The 21951-nt window shown below is 37.8% G+C and overlaps 1 protein-coding gene across 6 annotated transcripts in view; it reads left to right on the top strand.

The window, feature by feature from the left end:
• Nucleotides 1–17020, top strand: part of BTLA (B and T lymphocyte associated) — a 29432-nt gene extending 12412 nt beyond the window's left edge. Inside the window, exons 2-7 of one of the 6 annotated variants that reach the window (XM_045088375.1) lie at nt 3804–4127; nt 9617–9652; nt 10810–10968; nt 11081–11164; nt 12494–12537; nt 15104–17020. In XM_045088375.1, the coding sequence (XP_044944310.1) occupies nt 3804–4127; nt 9617–9652; nt 10810–10968; nt 11081–11164; nt 12494–12537; nt 15104–15379 (923 nt within the window). In that variant the 3' untranslated portion in view covers nt 15380–17020. Of the gene's footprint in view, nt 1–3803; nt 4128–9616; nt 9653–10809; nt 10969–11080; nt 11165–12490; nt 12538–15103 lie in introns of all 6 variants that reach the window. The other 5 variants (XM_013060938.2, XM_004761456.3, XM_013060940.2 and 2 more) reach the window with 5 other exon arrangements.
• Nucleotides 17021–21951: the final 4931 nt, after the last annotated feature.

Raw genomic sequence — 21951 nt, 5'->3', positions numbered from 1 at the left:
GTTATCAAAAGGTTACTAATTCACTACAGTTCATTAAGCTTCGTAACAATAGTCCCAGCTGAGATTAATCCTCTGCACACCCAAGCAAACTTTGCACCTCTTTATAGTGTTATTTCATTCTCCCATCTGTTAAACATCTTTATTTCCCATTAGAAGGCAAACCCCTTGAAGGAAGGCACCTTGTCTTATTTACTTCTATACCCCCTAACAACTAACATACAAGGACATACAGGGTCCCTTTGAGCCCTGGTTTCAGCTCAGATATATTTGAAGATAAAAAGCATGGTAGATAAATTTAGATAAATTTATTCTGAGCAAGTGCCTATGTAAATTAATCTCCTCTCATCAATTAAATGCTAAGCTCCTTGAGGGCAGGAAGGCCTTTTCTACAAATATCTCATTGTTTTCCACAGTGTTGGCACTGAGTTCTAGGCTCCATAAACTCTGACTGACTGGGGCACTTGGGTGGCTCATTGGTTTAAAGCCTCTGCCTTCGGCTCGGGTCATGATCCCAGGGTCCTGCGGTGCTCTCTGCTCAGCACGGAGCCTGCTTCCTCCTCTCTCTCTCTCTGCCTGCCTCTCTGCCTACTTGTGATGTCTGTCTGTCAAATAAATAAATGAAATCTTAAAAAAACAAAACAAAACAACTCTGACTGACTTATCCAGATCCAGGTACATGAAAAGGGAAGTTAGGAGGCTGAGGCAGTCCATTAACTTCAGGGGGAGGAGGAATGGAGTTCTGGAAATGTGAGTTTCACTTGGCTTCTCTGCCTCTGGCTTCTTTGCTTTCTTGTTGCAAGTCTAACCACATCCAGGTGTTATATTCTTAGGCACTTCCTGTTGGTAAATTACCTTACCCTTTCTCTTCAAGTTTTTGAAAACTTCATCCTTATAACTTGGCTTTTAGTTTGCTTTCATTTTTATTTTGAATTTTTGGAAGCAACTGAATTAGTAAGTCTAGTAAGCCTTAAAATGATCATGTTTGAGGTTTCAATGCATTTATAAATATATGAATATTCCAAAGTTTCTGAAAGTTCTCCACAGTTCTCAATCTGGTTCCTGGAAACGCAGCAGAGGTTGATGAGATGTGAGCAGAAATTATACTGGCAGGTTTTTTTGGAGGTTAGGAAATTGCTAAAAATGAGAATATACAAAGTGGAACATTCAGCTAAGTTGAGCTGAGTATGTGTAAGGTAAGGCAGGGCCAAAAGTTGTCCTCCACCTCAACATCCGAGTTGCCCTTAGCCTGCTTTGTCCTTTACACGCTAGTTTAAGCTATCCTTTCAGTCATGCTGATGTGAGACAGTACTTCTGTCCAGAAGGACACTTGGAGATGAGTGAAAGAAATTAATGAAGAGGATATATTGGATATGTGGCTGGGAGGGTAGTTCAAAACGGAGAAAGACAAAGCCAAGAAAAAAAAAAAAAAACCCATAAAGACGTAGGGAAAGGAACTTAAAGAGAAAACACTCTCAAGACTTAGCTCTAATGGAAAAATAAAAAGGTATGAACCACTATCACATTCTTAACTAAAAGGAATCTGGCTAATTGTAGTTATTTTGTTTTCCCAGCACAGGGATCAGTAGTAGAATATTCTATGATTTATATACACTCATAATGTAACTGACACAAAAAAATTGAGTGGTTGTCATAAGTTGGTGCCATTTTTTTTAAAGGTGAACTTTTTTTTTTAAGATTTTATTTATTTATTTGACAGAGAGAGATCACAAGTAGACAGAAAGTCAAGCAGAGAGAGGGGGGGAAGCAAGCTCCCTGCTGAGCAGAGAGCCTGATGCGGGACTCGATCCCAGGACACTGAGATCATGACCTGAGCTGAAGGCAGTGGATTAACCCACTGAGCCACCCAGGCGCCCCAGTTGGTGCCATTTTTTCTTGCTCATGTGCATGAGTCTCCAAAGGGACAATATAATCCAACCATTATCCAAGAGTGAATACTTCCACATAAATATACATTCTAAGTAACCAAAGTTTGCTCCTTTAGAAGCCAAAATGCTTTTTGACGTGACCATTTTTGAAGAAATTCTTTTTAAAATGGGTTGAACTCTTCTTTGTTTCAAAAAATGAATATTTTAAGCTGAATATATGTAATAAGTTTTGCTGTTGACTCAGTCTTCTCGTTATGAGTATAGTTATTATTCTGTATTATATAACACAATTATACCCTCTAACCTAATTAGGAAATAATAAGGGAATTATAAGGATTATGTATAAAGTGAGATGAGTTTGGGTTCTTGCGTTATCTATTTTGCTGGTTTAGGGAATACTTCCTCATGTATCTTGGTTCTCAGTTACATCCTAGATATTGATGTTTCCAGGTAAATACTTTCATGGTAAGTGAAGAGTTACAGAACTTATTCAGTAGTAATAGATAATTTTAAAAGTTCTTTTTTCTTGGCTGCAGATTTATACGCAACTGACAATTACTAACAGAAGGTTTATAAAAGATAACAGAAAATCTGTTTCTAGGAAAAAGCTCTCCCCACCAAAACAAAGGGAGGTAACTTCTTGTTAGGCCTTGTTAGGCCAAAAGGCAGAACTTCCAAAAGAGGTGCATCACTGTTCCTTCTTCCCCTTTGGAAGACAAAACACTTATATTATGTCAAAACATCCTATCTTTCAATAATGATCTTGAGTTGCGTGTGTCATACATAGGAAAAGTCAAGGAAAAAATTTGCAGGGCAGCACTAAAGCCCCTGAAAAAAAAGTAATAAAATTATTTTATACCAAATATAATAGGGAAATAGTTGTCTGCAAAAGTTCCTCTCTCCCACTTATTGGAATATATCAGAGCTAGTAATAGAAAGTGTTATTACTTCTCAAGAAACAATAACAGAGAAATGGGTAATGAATTAGAGAGCAATGGACCCCTAGTATGAATTTGAGTCTTGATTCCCCTAATTATTAGCATATAACTTTAGGCAAATATTTTACTACTTCTGAAAAATAGCTGTCATAATAATATATATTTTGTTGTAAAAATTAAATGAGTCAAAATATTTAGTGGGTTTTAAAAGATTTTATTTATTTATTTGAGAAAGAGAGATAGTGAGAGCGATAGTATGGAGGAGGCAGAGAGAGGGAGAAGCAGCCTCCCTGCTAAGCAAGGAGCCCGAAGTGGAGCTGGATCTCAGGATCCCAGGATCATGACCCAGGCTGAAGGCAGACGCTTAACCGACTAAGCCACCCAACCGTCCCTATTAATGTGTTTTGAACAGCCTCTGGAATATAGTAAATTATTGACCAGACACTGTTATTATTATTTGCTACCATTGGAGTAGCTACAAAATAATAAAATAAAATAACATTTTATAAAATTAAAAATGTCAGTAATGTTTTGGTAATTGAGGGGATTAACAATTGAGGAATTTTTTTTCAGCAAATACTTATTATGTGCCTACTATGTACCACACACTCTGCCAGTAAGGGTTAATACATTGAAAAATGTTATGGGCGGTGGGGGGGGGGGCACCTGGGTGGCTCAGTTGGTGAAGTGTCTGCCTTCAGCTTAGGTCATGATCCCAGGGTCCTGAGATCAAGCTCCACATTGGGTACCCTGCTTGGTGGGAGTCTGCTTCTCCCTCTTCCTCTGCCTCTCCCCCTGTTTATGTGCTCTCTCTCTCTCTCTCAATCTCTCTGTCAAATAAATAAATACAATCTTTAAAAAAAAAACACATTATTTGGGAAAATTATAAAATTATAAAATCTTTGGCAGGAACTGTTGAATGGCAGATATCTGGTCTTTCTAGAACATATTTGATTTTAATTTTGTTTTCATCTTTCAGGTGAAAAATCATGTAAAGAACAACTGCATGTAAAGAGACATTCCATATACACTGTCTCAGCAGGGAAATCATTTGATCTGAAATGCCCTGTGAAATACTGTACTAACAGACCTGACGTAATCTGGTGCAAACTCGAAGGAAAAAGCTGTTTATCTTTTAGGAATAAACATCATACATACACAAGTTGGGACAAAAAGGAGAATATTTCAGCTTTTATTCTGCATTTTAATCGTGTGCTGCCTGATGATAATGGGTCATACCGCTGTTCTGCGAATCTTTCATCTGGACTTGTTGAAAGCCATTCAATTACCATTAATGTGACAGGTAGGTTCTACACATCAAGACTGTCTCATAAAAATACAAAAAGACTATCTCATATTTTTTTAATCATGTTTTAAGGAAAAGGAGGACCCAGATTCTGAAGCATTTATGTTAGTAACTGAAGTCATATAAATCGGAGAGTTGACACACTCCTCAGATTGTCATCTGTGTGAGCAAGTGTGTATGTAATTTTGGGATGAGGAAGAGAAAAATAGAAAAAAATATATAATAAAAGTTATTGTTCTTGCCTTTAGGGGGTATACCATTTGTTTGATAAATCCAAAGTAGGTCACTGAAATATGGAAAAAATTACAAGTGAATACTGATTGTAGTAGACAGCTCTCTATCCTTTATCCTCTTTATCTTTTATTTTTTCTTCCATTTACCAGTCCTTTTATTGATAATAAACCTTTGAAGTTACATTTGTGGTGCTCAGACAATTATACATTTGTTAATAATTCATAGTTTTCACAGAGAAGAAACTGCACACAAATAAACCTGACTCCCTGATGAGTTTTGAGGATGTTCATAGCTTTAGCTCCCTCCCCACTCTCCCAGAGGCCCTCAATAGGTTCAGAAATTGGGAGAACAGGTTGAGGTTAAGTTGGGCAAAACCAAACTGAAAAAAACATGGAAAGCAAACAGAGAAGAGTAGAGGAAAATAAATGAATATGTTTAATTTATGAAAATTCCACATCATACTCCATGGTAAAAGACTAAAAGCTTTTCCTCAGAACAGGAAGAGGAGGAATGCCTGGGTAACTCAGCTGATCAAATGTCTGCCTTTGGCTCTTGTCATGGGTCCCAGGGTCCTGGGATCAAGCCCCACATCCAGCCCCATAACCAGCCCCACATTGGCTTCCTGTACAGCAAGAAGCCTGCTTCTCCCTCTCCCTCTGCCGTTTCCTCTGCTTATCCTTGCTCTCTCTCTCTCTATCTCAAATAAATAAAGAAAAAAAATCTTCAAAAAAGGGGGTTCCTGGGTGGCTCAGTGGGTTAAAGCCTCTGCCTTCAGCTCAGGTTATGATCCCAGGGTCCTGGGATCGAACCCCAGATTGGGCTCTCTGCTCAGCAGGGAGCCTACTTCCCTCTCGCTCTCTCTACCTGCCTCTCTGCCTACTTGTGATCTCTGTCAAATAAATAAATAAAATCAAAAAAAAAAAAAAAAAGAACAGGAAGAAGGGGAGGCTGTCTGCTTTTGCCACTTCTATTCAACACTGAACTAGAAGTACTAGCCAGAACACTTGGGCAAGAAAAAAGAAATAAAAAGCATCCAAATTGGAAAGGAAGAAATGAAACTATCACTATTCACAGATGACATGATTTTATATATAGAAAATCCTTTAAAATCCACAAAAGATGCTAGAGTTAATAGACGAATTCAACAAGGTTGTATGATCAGTTAAAAAAAACAGTGGTTTCTCTAAACACAAGCAATGAATAATCTGAAAGGAAATTAAAAAAAATGAAAAAGACAACTATCATATGATCTCCCTGATATGAGGAAGTGGTGATGCAACATGGGGGCTTAAGTGGGTAGGAGAAGAATCAATGAAACAAGATGGGATTGGGAGGGAGACAAACCATAAGTGACTCTTAATCTCACAAAACAAACTGAGGGTTGCTGGGGGGAGGGGGTTTGGGAGAAGGGGGTGGGATTATGGACATTGGGGAGGGCGTGTGCTTTGGTGAGTGCTGTGAAGTGTGTAAACCTGGTGATTCACAGACCTGTACCCCTGGGGATAAAAATATATGTTTATAAAAAATAAAAAATTATATAAATAAATAAATAAATAAATAAATAAATTCTATTTATGGTAGTCTCAAAAAGAAAAAAATAAATTTACCTGGGAGGCTAAACACTTATACACTGAACAAAACATGGCTGAAAGAAATTAAAGAAGATGTAAATAAATGGAAAAATACATGCCATTCACATTGGAAGACTTAAAATTGTTAAGATAGCAATATTTCCCAGAATAATCTACAGGTTCAATATAATTCCCATCAAAATCCCAACCTTTTTTTTTTTTTTTTGCATAGATGAAAAAGCTGACCCTAAAATTCATGTACAGTTGCAATGACCCAAATAGCCAAAACAAAACAAAAACCTTGCAAAAGAAGACCAAAGTTGGAGGACTAACACTCCTTAGTTTAAAGATTTGCTACAAAACTACAATAATCAAAACAGTGTAGTACTGGCATAAGATAAATATACAGATCAGTAGGAAAGAATTAAGAGTCCAGAATAAATACATACATCTTTGGCCAATTGACTTCTTTTTCCTTCCAATATTTTATTTAAATTCAAGTTAGTTACCATATAGTGTAGTATTAGTTTCAGGAATAGAATTTAGTGATTTATCACTTACACCTAGTGTAACACAGATAACATCTGTGAAATGGAGCTTGTTTTGTGGCCCATAAACTGACCTTGAAGATTATTGCAAAAAAAGAAATTTCAAAGAGCTTTTGTGCACAGAATCTATATGCAGACATAGGCAGTTACTTCTTCAGTGGACACCGTTCACTTGAATGCATACACTGTGTTTTTAAAAATTTAATTTATTATTTTATATGCACACTTTGGAGTCAGTCTTTTAACTCCCTTAAAGTAGCCCAGTGAAGGAATCCATTTAAATCTCTTTAAAATCCTATAAATTATTTAAGACTTCTGAAAGTAGCCCAGTAAGAGAATGCACAGTAAAGTGTAGAAGGGATTCGTGGCAGAGTTAGAGACTCTGCTTTTGCTAATGTGGGTCAAAGGCAATGCTAATTGCCAGCCACTATCCATGCACAGGCTTATAAACCTCTTTGGAATGGAAGCTGTGTCTTAAACATCTTTGCTTCTCTACAAACATAGCGTATAACACATGGTAGGCGTTCAATAAATCTTTTTTTATAATTCCTAGATGAATTAAATGACATAATCTGTACAAAGTGAAACGATTGCCTTTAACAATCAGGAGAAGCTTATACTGAAGATTATGGAAAGAATGCTTTCTGGAGAAATTTTCACTATTAATTCACATAATGAGATATTGAATTTTTAAAGAAGTACCAATTTTTAACTGGCAAAATAGATGATAAAAATAAGCCAAGCTTACAAAACTTTACTCCCAGGATATTAATTATATGACAAAATACACAATAATTGAATGCTATTAGATTATTTATATGATGTATGTTAATATAATGTATAATAAAATTAAATGAAGTGGCATCGAGTTCACATTCTTTGTAAAAGGTGCTTTCTTGTGTAATTCTCTTTTCCTTCATAGGAATCAATTCCCTTCCATACAACAGGGAGGAATTTAACCAGTGTCAGGGGCAAGCCAATAACGACTTCTGACATGGAAGCATCCCAGGGATATTACTGTGTCTCTTCTGTCCCATATTGGGATCATTCACAGCCACTACAGATGGTTGCACAGTTTGTAAAGTGCATAAAGGTCCCATATTCTAGGAATCAAGCTGGGGCTAAAATTAGGATCTACGGTCTCTCCCCTTGGGAAGGAGGGAGCTGCAGAGAAGCAAAGCAAAAGAGACAACTTCTCGGTCGATCCCATTGCTTTGGGAGGATGTACTTGTTAGGATCATACTGGAGATGAGAGATAAAGATGAAGTGGTGAGAGGGAAAACTTTGAAGGGCCTTTTAATTTTCCCTTTGGAGATTTCTGTTGCCCTAATTTCACACACTCCTACCTTTCTTATCACTTTATGAATTAATGCTCCTGACCAAGGGAATTCCCCAGGACTTCATTTTGGCGGTCTTCTCTTCTCTGTCAGCATCCTTCTGTCTGGGATTGCCTCCCTCCTATAGCTTCATGTGTATCTCTAACCTTCATTATCTTCCTCACAAATATTCCAGTCAGCCTCATGGAGTCCGTGTCTTTAGTGCTTCCTATTTTGGTCCATTTCAGGCAAATATCTTCCCAATACACTTAATTGCGTAATAAATTTCTTCCATCATGCCACTCCTCTATCGAGTCTTTGGCAGAGCATCCTTAGTGCTTTCAAATTTGGCTCCCAGCATTCAAGCCCTACTACAGTCCATCCCCACCTGCCTTTCTGGATTGCTTCTGGACTCCACTTTGAGTCTCTGCTCCAGCCCAACAGCCCTATCTACCATCACATGTCTTCACCATGCTCTTCTCACCATTCACAGGGCACCCATTCATCTGCTTCCATTTACCACAATTCTGCCCTTCCTGCCAAACCCAACTTGCCAATTTCCCACTTCTTAATGAAGCCTTCCAGGGTTCATCCTAGGAGAAGCAATTTCTCTTTTCTAGCATATTCCATGCCATTTAAGCTCTGTGCTTCTCATTTACCAGACATTTCCTTGTACTGTAGTTTAATGTGTGGAAATGTTCTTTATCCCATGAAGAATTAAAAGGTCCTGGGAAGCAGAAACTGTGTCATGTCTTTCTGGGTCATCCTTGCTTCCTTCACAAAAGCCAAATGAATTATTTCAGAATTAGCTTTGAACTGGGTATGTATTTTCCTTTCATGAAGGAAAGAGTCAAAGAAAAATTCCTTTTCCTTCTTTACCTGGGAATACTCAGTGAATTGAGTACTGACAGAGAAAAATATACTCTGAAATTATATTTAAGGATGATGCTTTTCTTAAAAATAATGTAGAGGCATGATAAAAAAAATTTCATTTTCTCCCCTTGAGATTTTATTTTTAGGGGCTATTGGGAATTTTCTTGTTTCTGTACCTGACTCTCTTTTTCTTTTTATGTTCAAGTTAAAAGTTGGCCCATGGGGGAAAAAGAAAAAAGAAAAAAAGAATTGGTTCATGTACAAACAGACTGTCAGCTCAGTCAGGGCTTGGATGCTATTGGGAAAGCAGTATTTTCCCAGAATGAAGAAAAATGCTTTGCAAATCAAAGCTCCAAGAGAAAAGTTGACAGAGCTGAGAAACAGTCACTAGAATGTACATTGACCTGTAACTCCAATCTCCTCAATGTGCCCTTGGTCAATCCCTGATTAGGAACTTCACAAGGGCAGGCAGTCATCTTCTCAGTAGAGAAGTGGGGGTGGTATCAGTGGGCAGGAACTGGGAGGCACCATCTGTTTCAGAATGATAGTCAGAATGTCATCAGAAGCAACCTTCCCATATGAGTCTCCACACTCAACTTGGAGCACCGGCTGAATGAACATCTTGTTTTTCTAAGCTGGAAGCGGTCTTACAGGCTGTATTCTATCCTTCTACTTAATGGGGAAGAGGGAATCAAAGCAGACAGACAAAGTTTGTGTTGGATTTACAGTCTTACTTCAAGCCTCAAAATAAACCCAGAGACTTATTTTGTGTCCATGATCTTGAGGTGCCGATTTGCAAATTGTGAAAATTCCTTTAAGCTGAGTTACTGGATTCTGTTAGTGCAAATGCAGGAGTCCTCTAGGAGATTAGTTCTGATTTTGGACACAACTGAGTGTTGTTTTTACAACCAATTTCACTTGTTTATCTTGATTTTCTATTTCAGAATGGACTAGAAATAATTCCGAATACCCTCTGATAAGTAAGTATCAAACAAGTCCAATAAAATTAAGGAAATTAGATTATTAGGTGGTCGGAGAAATAATAAGTTGGATTCGCCTAACTGAATGGATCTGTTTGTTATTAGTTATCTATGTGGGAACTTTCCTCCCTCTTTCTATCTACACCCTTCCCCCAGACAGCTGTGTCTATCATCATTGGTAATGACTTGGCTGCTGTCCTAACCCAAGCAGCAGCTGCAGCATAAACAGTGGCATTTGTTACCAGTCTGAATTACCTAACCACTATTTGCACAGCCTCTGTATTTCCTGTCCACCTTTACCTCAAACCAAGCGCATGCAGAAGCAAGCAGATAATGATGTTAATATATTTAGAAATAAAAATTTCCTGCATAAAAAATTTAACATATATACAACGTTAATGATGTATGTTGCCTTCTGATATTTTTTTGTTCTGCCGCAATTCATGTTTCTAAGGCTGTTTGTGATCTATTAAATTGTTTCATGACTCGTCAGTGAGTTGCAATCAATCTACCCCAGTCAAACAGAAACTTAATGCATGTCAACATGGGTCATAGCAATGAGCACTGGCTATAGGCCCAACAAAGTGTATTTGGTGATAACAAAGGTATCTTGAGATAAGGAAAGTACTTAGTATTTGGAGATCCCAAAGAGTTATGAGACAACAAAAAGCCTTTGTGTTAATGGAATTGGAATTTAGTATGGAAAAACATGTTGGCTTGAGTCCCAAGGCAACTCACTAGCTATCTGACCTTGGGCAAGTCTTGGAACAATAAAACCTTTATCAAGGCATGAAACTGGATAAAAATAATGGCTTCCTTACTTTCCTTCAGGGCTGAGTGTGAAAGTTAGGTAAGACAGTGTCAAGGAAAAAGCTTGGTGAAATACTCACTGAGAGCTGTTATGGGTATTGTTTTAGAGGGGATTAACCCTAGAAGAATAAAAAATTCTTACAAAAGTTGAATTATAACCCAGAACCACCCACATAAGCTCATCAACAAAGCAAGAGGTGGGTGAGAACATTGAGGCACAGAGTTCTTGGGGAAGGCTTCCAGAAGAGAAAGAGAAACATCAGCTGGAAATCTCCTTCATTTAAGTTGTAATGGTGCAGAAGGTGTTACTGATCTTACTATACCTCCAATTTCCTAACTGTCTTTAGCATTGACTCACATTTCAGATACAACCAGTGCCTCAGGACCACCCTCTGCACAAGTGACAGATGAAAGACAATGGATGCTTTATAGTCTGCTTCCTTTAGGAGCATTGATTCTGCTTATTATCTGTTTCTACCTATTCTGCTGCCTTCGAAGGCACCAAGGTGGGTTCCATCTTCCATCTGCTGCTATGTGCCACACATTTGGGGTTCAGTTATTAGAGCTGATTAATTTTTAGTTGGTTCCTGTTGTTTTCTTTCCCAATATTCTACAAAGAGCCATGGATAATGATTTCCTCGGGGACAACTCATCCTTCCACCAAAAAGACAGATGGATTAATTCAGGTCCTGTCCAGTCATGGTGAGGCACAGTCACACCAGCACCGTGCTCCAGGCAGAGATTGTGAAAAGGAGGGCACATGGCTGGGACTTACCCATTCTATTTGTGTCAATCTTAAATTTATGTGACAAGCTGCTCTTCTGAGCTTTAAAGGTATCGAAAGGGAGGTTGAAATAATCTCTCAGGTCAAATGTCTGATTTGAATTAGTCTCATTCTCTTTTTCACAGCCGTACCATGTCATGCCAATCACACACACCCTTGTCTAAATGAAGATTAAATAGCCCCAAAGGAAACTCCTATGTCTGCACTTTCTGATGCCATCAAAAACACACGCCTGAACTAAACTGTCACCCAAAAATAAAGCATTTGAAAAATCTGGGTTTGGAGAGGATGGGAGAGATGTGACATCTTAGAAGCAATTCCTTCCTGCTTTTCTAAGAATTCCCTCAGAGTCATGAGCAGACAGTCAATCACAGTGAGAGAGAGATGTGTGGAGAATTCTAATGTAACTCTAATCTGAAACACCCCAGCGCTCTCTCTCTCTGTCTTTACGGTTCCCCCTTTGCCATCTCCTCCCACCGTTTGCCACACTGGCAGCCACAGTATAGCTATAGAAATGAAGTTAGACAGAGCATCCCTTGTTTCTGCCACAGAGAAAGCTTTGTCTGGGAAAAAAAAAAAAAAAAAACTTCTGGTCTTTTGTGGTAAGGACTTCCGGAGCCCAGACCCTTCCCAGAATACTGCGGGAATCCTCTGTAACCCCAACTTCACTTCTGTAACTCCAAGTTTCTTTCCATGGTCCCTCCCCAGCTTTTACCATCTTTCTTAAGGCTGCTTTAGAAAACTTTAGAAAAAGAGGCAGGGATAAATCCTTTGACCTACGATATCTGGAGTGAACTGGGCCATAGGAGATCCTGGCCTCTGTAAGTGAGAGGACAGCAGTGTGTCTGACATCGAGTACCGGATATCCACAGAACAAAGATTTCCAGAGTGTTGAAAGTAAGGTACTTGATCCTGCCCCTTCCTCTTGGATATGCCAGAGGGCTCTCTGGAGTAAGAAGTAAAGAACCAGTAAAAAAGTGAGCAGCATGAATGCTCACAAACTGAGGTGTACCTGCCAGCAAACAAACAAGCCAAAACTAGGAGTTAACACTGCCACTGGCATGCAAGTTCATGACATGGGTGGGGAGGCAGCCTACCTCTGCCCTAGACACTGAATTTCAACCAGCCAATCAGATTCCAGAACCCATATTCTTCCCACAACCTCAACTTACAGGGAATTGGGGAAGAATTTTGTGTTGTTCTTTTTCTCTTCTTGTTTTCTCATTTTTCTTTCTGAATTTCAGCAGAACAAAAGAAGTCTTCTGATACAGCAAGAAGGGAAGTTAACCTGGTATGTCCTATGTATCTGTTAAAGCAAATGCAGTCTGTTAACCATGTTCATCTTAATATATTATTTTAAATTGGGTAAGGCTACGAAACACTCACCCTATGCCAGGAACTGTCTAAATATTCTCTCTATATCTTGACTTGCTTAAAAAAGTAAGTGTTTATTTTACATTTACATCCAATTGCAGCAAAGATTCTTCAGGATTAACAAGACTTATAATAAGTGGCCTTTGGAAGAGCATGAGTGGCAGTATAGACCTGAAGTAGAAAAGTCAGAGACTGGATTATATAACTTGACTCTGCTCTTGCCCTGTTATGTAACTTCAGGCTATTCATTTATTCTCACAAAAAATACCTTAAAGTCTTTCTGGAAGGGAGTTGAGAGTTAATGAAAGAATGAACCATAAATTATCTCATAAAACACTGTGTGATTTCTTCCTAGATCACCAGCAGATAGAGAAGGCCAACTGGAAAAGTTACTACTTATGCAAACATCTTCCATAATGTGTGTGGGCTCATCAAGGAAGAGACCTCCAGACAAAGCCTAGGGCATTCTGGAGGCAGGGCCAAATTTTCCCACAAGTTCTTGAAATATAAACTTGGGTTTTTCTTTGGGGTTCAATGTTGTGTAAATATTGGAACTCAAAAACAAAAAACCCAAAAATCAAGATGAGGCAATACATTTCTGAAAACATTTTATGATGTTTTTTAGTTAAAAGCAAATAGTCACAAATGAGGTACTACAAAGGAACTTGTGTGTGCATATGCACGTTTCAGGGTGGAAGGGTAGAGGTAAAGATGTAGTAAACCTCTCAAAAGTTCCAGAAATGCCAAAGGCAGATATAGCCAAAATTTTACCTATAATACTAAATGATACTTCGCATCCCCCACCAGGTTGCCCACTTTTAAATCAAGCCAAATGCATTCAACTTTGTAAACTCATACTAAGTTTTTCATAAGTGGCAGTAAACAACATTGTGTTGGGTGCTAAGGTTTTGTTTCTTCAAGTAGGAAAATGTACTTAAATGTTTTCTTCCTATAGTGAATACCAATGAACCACATTCTGTTACAATGAGGACTGAGATCTATGAAACAGTTTACAATGATAATCTAGATAGTTTAAGTTAAGGCTAGGTTGGTTAAAATGTAGTCATATTTCTTCCTGTGTAGGCTGGACAAATTATATATGATCTGAAGTTGAATTCAAAAGGGATTGCGTGTGTGTGTGTTATTATTTGGGAATTTTGTATTAAGATGTCTGTATCTTTCATAGGAATTCAGAGCTTTGTGTCATTTGAGTTGTCCAACATTTAAGAAAATAAAGTGGTGTCACTTTCTTAGGAAGGGACATGGATTTCTTAGGAAGGGACATGGATTGGAACCAGTGGAATAGAAATCAAGTAGAGAAAGGAACTGCTTAGAACATGGCAGGTACATATAAAAGCCAAGGTTCTCATTTTATTTCACAATGGTCCCTGGAGGGTAAATGTACTTGAATACTAAAAAACACTCAGCTATGCCTTTTTAAAAGCCCTTTGTGAACTGTAAAATGCCATACATATAGAGAGTAGGATAGTTGCCTTGGTGTTTGTCATCTCTATCGACCACAGTATGGTGTCCCAGCTTGTGGCATCTATCCGCTTTGCTGAGATGCCATGGGGTACAGCAAGCCACAGACCACCATGTTTTCTTTAACCTCATTCATTTTAATTAAGTTTTCCATGAAAACCAACCATCTTTTGGAAAGAGAGCCAGGTAATTGAGCTGACAGACATATATATTCTAAAAGCACAACAGGGATCTTGTTGATATATTGAGGATTTATGGCTATTTATTAGGTTCTGACAGTTTTCTTCTTCAGTGCTTCTCTGGAGTCTTCACTAGGTTCCTTAGAGTGAAGGCTGGGACACTTTCCAGCTAAGCTAAGAGACTGGGCAGGGTAAAGTGATTCTTGCTCCGTTCAGTCATTCGGCCTTAGTGTTATTTTCTAGGCAGCCACCTCATCAGAGGGAAGCAAGATACTTGGCAGCTAATGCTTAGCTTCTTGGGATAGAGCCTGACATGCACCTGTGGTAGAATTCTGACAAGGAGGGATGGGAGATGTACTATTTCACGTATAAAATGGAAACGACAAAGGACATGATAAGGCAGGTAGACTGTCAAAGACTATGGACTTGACACCTTCAAGGAGTTAGGCCAAACATCAAGATCATAAATTGACTGACAAAACTGGTATTTAAAAATTGGAAGAGCAACTTTTAGCATTAAAATGGCATCTTCATTTTTACCAGGTCATGTTATTGTATAGCTAGAAGTGTTCTGTGACTTCCAAAGTGACTAATAAAAAAAGCACAAAATAACTATTTAGGAGGAATAGTGGTCCTAAGCCTTTCATTTTTCATCAAGTAAGAATCTGCTAAAGATGTAAGTGTCAGCAGCAAAAGTGAGGAAGAGTAAATTATTTCTGTTGGTATATTGACTCAATGTAGCATATACTCATAGTTTGCTAATTGTATGCACTATCACATCCTTAGGCAGTAGTTAAAACAATCTTTTTTTTTTTCTTATAGGTTGATATTCCTCAGCCCTTTAGGAGTGAGCAAACTGAAGTGGGAACCAGGCAAAATCCCCAAACACTGCCATCAGAGACTAGTACTTATGATAATGAGCCCTGGTTCAGGGTCCAGGAAGAGTCTGAAGTTTATTCTAACCCATGTCTGGAGGAAAACAAACAGAGCATTGTTTATGCCTCCCTGAACCATTCTGTCACTGGAATAAACCCAAGACAACCAAGGAATGCGAAAGAGGCACCCACAGAATATGCAGCCATATGTGTAAGGAGTTAAATTCCATCTGGATCTCCAACCAATGATCACTGAATGATCAGCATATCAATGCCATTTTCTGAGCCCAACAAAATATCAGACAGTATACCTTGACCTGAGAATTTCACTTCAAGGAGGTTCATGTTGGTGCTTGGGTCTTCAGGGTCCATAGGACAAATGACTAAAATTTCTCCCCCCAAATTACAAGGGAACTTTTTTACAGCATAGCACTGAACAATAGCACAAAAAGCCTTCCCTCCAAAAATGAATGGTATTATGAATAGCAGGGTAGCAGAACATTTAAACTTAGATACATTTTACCCAATGGATGAAGTTAGTATATTTTTTGGAGGATGAGAGATACATGTAAGCAAGAGAGATTTGTGTTATCTGGATTAGTTCACTACACTCTCTTGACGAAGAAAGAATGTCCCAGTTTGACTGACTAACCATCAACAAAGCAACAATATTATGATTATTCCTTGTCATTCTTCCATGATGAGAAATTTTCCTCTGTCCATCTCATACTGGGGTTTCTTACATGTAAAGAAGAAATCATTTTTGACTTGTTATAAGAAAAGAATGGAAAGAAGAAATGGTGCAATGAAGATGTGGAACACACCAGCTAATGTAGTGTAGAGGCTCCCCATCCCGGACAGAAGGTTTTATCTGCCCTGTTACACTGCTAAGCAAACATAGGTAGTAATGGAGTATTAATGTGTTTGTTGCTCATTTGTAACCACAGTTGTGACTCAGGGTTTGGGTCACATAGACTAATGTTTATAAATGTGACATAATGCTGCTAAATTAATATCCTTGGGGGTGTCTAAGTAAACATAAAAATCGGTGAAAATAAGTATCATCCAGCAGGTACAGATTGGTAGCTTAAACTGCATTGCGGTTGACCTGATAGCAAATGAAAAGCATAGTTATTGGAATAGAGAAAAGTCTGGAATATTTAGTTGGTCAGTACAGGTCACCATCCTTTCATTAAGCACATCTGTACGGCTTCATAACAATTCATTTTAAAATACTGTAGTTGCAGTCACTTGACTACAGCAAGAGGCGATGCTTTCAAAGTGTCTGAATTTCCAGAGTACTTGAGTCTAATTATTTCAAAAATAATCGACAACTTTATTCAATAGCTTGAGGCTGTTAGGATTCTCACGTGCTGCTACTAAGTAAGGCAGTACGCCTCATACAAAGTGGACAGCAAAGGTTGGATCCATTTGAACAAATAGTTGAGCTGCTGCACAAATGAATGTATGTGTATGTGTGTCTGTGTGTGTGTGTGTGTAAGGAAGACTAGGTGACTTATAGAAATAGTAAAAAGAGAAACCGACAAAATTAACATTCCATTTCAGTTTCCTAAAATGTTCAGAATACTAGAGAAAATGGATCATTAAAGAAAATGTATGAAAATAGAAGTTTGAAATTATGGCAATGAGGGTATGATATCCCATAATATTTTTTATCCCATAAAGATAAAACTGGGATTTTGTGGTGGAGCTTTTCTTCTGTAACAACACTGACATTAAGATTTTGCCCCTTAGGAAGATGTATGCTATGGTGAATGCTGTGAAGTGTGAACCTGACGATTCGCAGACCTGTACCCCTAGGGCTAATAATACATTATATGTTAATAAAAAAAATTTTTTTTAAGGATTTTGCCCCTTAAATTGGGATTGTGGGTGTTTCTTTAGAGTCACTGTTATCAAGCCAGTATAATAGCACAGTACCTGGAATTCTGAGCAACGGATCTAGGTAGGCTCTTTCAGCGAAGCTGCATTTTTAGGCAACTACATACAAAAGATATATTAGAATAACTGTTTGTGGTATTCTTAAATATAGAAACAGGAAGCATGGGAGGATACCTTTAGCTGCCCTTATCAGATGAAAACACACAGCTGAACAGTTCCTTCATAATTTTCTTAAATTTAAGCAACAAAAAATTTTCTGTCTATTGTTATATTATTAGCCTGTCTTATAGTAAAGATAATGTTGATAATGATTTCACTTCTACAAATGATTTATTCTTAAATTTGTATCATGCTGCCAAAATTCCAAATCACTTATGTTTTTATTGCTTCTAAATAAAGGGTGTCAGAATTATATATGTATTTCCCATATAAACCTATTTCAGTATTATTCACATGGTTTATTTCATTAATAATAAGGTAATGAATAATAAAGTTATTAAAACTTCTTTGGAATCAATTTAGTATTGGCTTTTGTACTAAAAAAGAAATGTGTGGATATGAAGCAGAAAAGTGATTCTCAAGCCTTATGGTACTGAATAACATCCTCAACAACTTGATAAACTGCAGATTACCAACTCCTAGCACTAAAAAATTCTGATTCAGAAGATTCAGAATATATGCTCTATAATCTTCACCATTGAAAGACACCAGATCATTTACTTTAGGTTTCCCAGTGTAGTGGCCAGTTTGGTATATGTGGTTTATTTGATCAGTTTTGATCAAATACTAAGGAACATGAGTGCTGGATCATATAGTAGGAGGATGTTCTGTTTTGTAAGAAACTGTCAAAATGCTTTCCAAAGTGGCTGTACCATTCTGCATTCCCATTAGCAATGAATGAGAGTTCCTGTTGCTCACATCTTCATCAGCATTTGGTATTGTCAGTGCTCTGGATTTTGTCCATTTTAATAGGTGTATAGTAATACCTTTGTCTTAGTTTGCAATTTCCTTTAACATATGATATTGGTCATCTTTTTATATTCTTATTTGTTATCCATGTATCTTCTTGGTGAGGTATCTATTCAGGTCTTTTACCCCTTTTTTTAAAATTGGGTTCTTGTCTGTTTATTGTTGAGTTTAAGAGTTATTTGTATGGGACACCTGGGTGGCTCAGTTGGTTAAGCTGCTGTCTTCGGCTCAGGTCATGATCCCAGGGTTCTGGGATCGAGTCCCACAACAGGCTCTTTGCTCGGTGGGGAGCCTGCTTCTCTCTCTTCCTCTGCCTGCCACTCTGCCTGCTTGTGTGCTCTCTCTCTCTTTCTCTCTCTCTCTCTAACAAATAAATAAAATCTTTTTTTAAAAAGAGTTATTTGTATAGTTTGGATAATAATCTTTTATCAAATATGGTTTGTGAAACAATTTTCTCCCAAATTTGTGGCTTGTGTTTTCATCTTTTAATGGACATCATTTATAGCATTCATTTGTTTTGTTTGCTGCTGTATTAGACTCTGGGTTTCTTATGAGTCAGGATTAGGTTACATTTCTCTTTAGTTATTTATCCCAGTGCTTGGCACATAGTACAATTTTAAAATGTTTAAAGAATGGGTATTGTTTGTGAAGCTGATCATCTAATCTCTTGCTACATAAGGGATGGCCCTCAAATTGGTAGTATGGGCATCCCTGGAGAGATGTCAGAAATGAAGAATTTCAATCTTCACCTACTAAATAAAAACCTACATTTTTTTTACAAGAAACTCAGAGGATTGGTGAAACTTAGCCTTTATGACCCACATCTCCCCACCAGGAGTCAGGTGTGGCAGGAAGCCAAGTCATTCATGACAGACTAATTTGGAAAGTTCTATTTTAGGCAGGAACAGGAAGAGCCTCACCACCCAGTCCAGAAAGTAAAAATGGCATGTGAAAAAGAAAACATTACTACTTTATAGAATGTTTGCCCTGAATTTGAGAACACAGGAACTGAAAATCCTGTGTTAGAAATCAAGTTATAGTTTCAAACTATAACTAACTAACTTCAAAAGCAAGTTAACTAACTTCAAAAGTAAGTTCTGGGGACTGATCTTTAAAATCAGGCCCTATTCAGAAGTTAGGGTAAATGTTCCATAGGAATTCCTTTATCTGCAAACGATCTATGACCACATACTAGGCACTTACTGGTTAGGTTCTGAAGTGACATGGTTGAGAGAGATTCCATTACTGCTCATCACTACTTATAACACAGACGAATGAGGTAAAAACTGAACAAAAAATATAATCTGATAACTGAATTGTTCTCAGGCCTCTGTCTCTACAAGTCCCTGACCAATTAAAACATAAAGAAGTCAGATTGGGGAAAAGATTAACAGTAATGGTAATGGTAAATTGGTGAGCATGGCTTGGGTCAAAAGATAGCACTTCCACTTCCTCCACTTAAATCCTGCTTGACTTGGGATTTATTTATAGGAAGAGTTAGGTCTAAAAAGAGATACTCAACCAGCCGTCTGGGAGATGCCAGTGTACCTCAAACTTCCCTAATTGCAAATGAATGAGAGCCAAGGATGTGATGACAGTCTCCTTTGCTTTGAATACAAGGGCTCCTTCCCAAGGTTAATGTGGTTAAAAGAGAGGTTCTGTCCAACTCTCTAGCCAGTTAAATCAATCCTCTTGCCATAAGAAGAAGTCTGCAAGAGGGTAGATCAGCGGAAGAGCCTATTTCAGAAGTTAAAGATGGGAGGCAAGAAATAGAATGATTTTTTTTCCCTAATTTTGGTAAGTAGTTGATGGGTGTTAAGTACCAGAGGAAGTGACAGGATATGAGCCAAATTTTGGCTGTCATTGTCATCTAAATAGCTTATAGGTAGTTATAAAGTGCTTTCCTGTATATTATTACACAAAGCATTTTATGCACTTTGAGAGCTCAATTGCAGCTATTTTCTCTTTATACTTCTTGGTTACTCAAGATGTGTGTAACTAACATGCTGATATGCCCAAATACTTAATTTTTATTTTAGATGATATCACTCTAAACTTATTCATGTCTTAATCAAAGTCTGACAACTGAAAAATAATTTTATTTGAGGTTAAAAAAAAAAGAGGAGGGTCAGGATTGGTCAGAATTTCATCAGTTTAGAAAACTCCCAACTTTCTCAAGCTACCTTAAAATGGCTAAAATTGGTAGTAACTCTAAACTAGACAATCACAGGTTGAATTGTTTTTCAAACTTCTGGGAATTTGTGTTTTCTTTGAGTGATACTTTATGTAGAGATTGGAAAAGATAGGATATCAAATTTTATTTGAGTGATATTAATATTTAGTATGTCTCAAGAAGTGCAAATTAAATAATATTATCATGAATCTCTTCAAGGAAGTAATCCAAGTAAAGTTGGATCCATAGTAGAACTATAGCCTATAGGTTGACTGCTATATTAAATTGAGTCTTGTACTCCAGGGCTTTCTACAGTCCATAACCAAGCATTACTAGACAATATTTTACCTCTTATGATTATTGGTGATCTCTTGACAATAATAATGTTTATCCTAACAAACATCTATTATTTATTGAGTGCTTGAGGATTGTTCTAAGCATTTTAAATGTATGACTTGCTGAACTTACACAATCACCTATGGAATAGGTAGTTGTTGTGCTCATTCTACAGAGCAGGAAACTGAGGCACATAACAGTCAAATAACATGTCCAAGTTTACAGGGCTAATAAGTGGCAGAATCTGAATGGCAACCTAGCAATCTGATTCCAGAGTCCATGTTCTTACTGTGGCATCAGCTTGAGGAGCAATGGAGAAGGATTTGGGCTATTCTGGATTCATTCTTTGATGCCTTAGAGCTATCTGCTGAAGCTAACCCAGAAATGTTGGATTAATCCCTGTAACCTCTATGTTACCCTGCATAACCAGGTAATGCTTTCAGTTCCCAGTTATCAGTTCTGGGCTGTTGAGAGAAGAAAGGAATTGTACTGGGCAAGGATCTCAAACTACATTAGAATTGTACACATGCTGATGTCAAGGACAGATCATAAAATGATTAACAGGATAAGTACGTAAAGGAGGATACAAAAATGGACAGGTATAATGAAGATGTCAGTAATCCAAATACCAGTGACCAGAGATTAGGCATCAGGGAGGAATGTAGCACAGTGCCTGGCAACATGAATGGAGTTGGATCTGAGCCCGCTACGTTTGAATGTAGGAGTCTCTAACATTGGTCTTACTCAGGCTTGGTCCCAGAGTGGGATGGGTTTAAAAACTGAAGATAAAGACAAGTATGCAGACTTGTATGAAATTGAGGAACTAGAGAATTTGGAGGTTGCTGGCAACAGTGATGGAGGCAGATATAGGGCTTGGGCAGACCTGACATTTCTCATCACAGCTCCATTTCCCCTCCCCACTGAGAAACATCAGTGTGTTGGAGAAACCAGTCAGACAAACAGTAATGAAGCCAAGAAAAAAAGAAAAAGAAAAAGAAAAATCCCAGATGCTCAGGAGTAAAATCATCAAACTCCCAAAATTTTAGTTAAGGTTAAGTCTCACCACCCCTGAGTTATAAAAACACCTAGTGGCCTTGGAAATATCAAAAGTTGTTCCATTGTTCCATTTGCTAAAACCCGCATATCACAAAATGTCTTAGTTTTAATCTCTTTTAGCTGGTAACTCTTTTTAAAATATGCCAATCTTGTAGTATATGATTCTCCAGGAGGCCAGAACAACCTCTGAATTTAAACCATCTGTTGGGTTTCATTATGTATAAAATGTACTGTCCTATTCTTCATTGCAAGTATCTCTGATGTCTTACAGAATCTCAGAAATCTCAAAAATGGTATTAATAGTAGATGCAACATATCTACACACATAGGCACACATACATATATATATACACAGACAC

Source organism: Mustela putorius, unplaced genomic scaffold (genome assembly GCF_011764305.1).
Source record: "Mustela putorius furo isolate JIRA1106 unplaced genomic scaffold, ASM1176430v1.1 tig00003834_pilon_pilon_pilon, whole genome shotgun sequence".
Classification (NCBI taxonomy): domain Eukaryota; kingdom Metazoa; phylum Chordata; class Mammalia; order Carnivora; family Mustelidae; genus Mustela; species Mustela putorius.
This window is presented reverse-complemented; position numbering and strand designations above follow the sequence as displayed.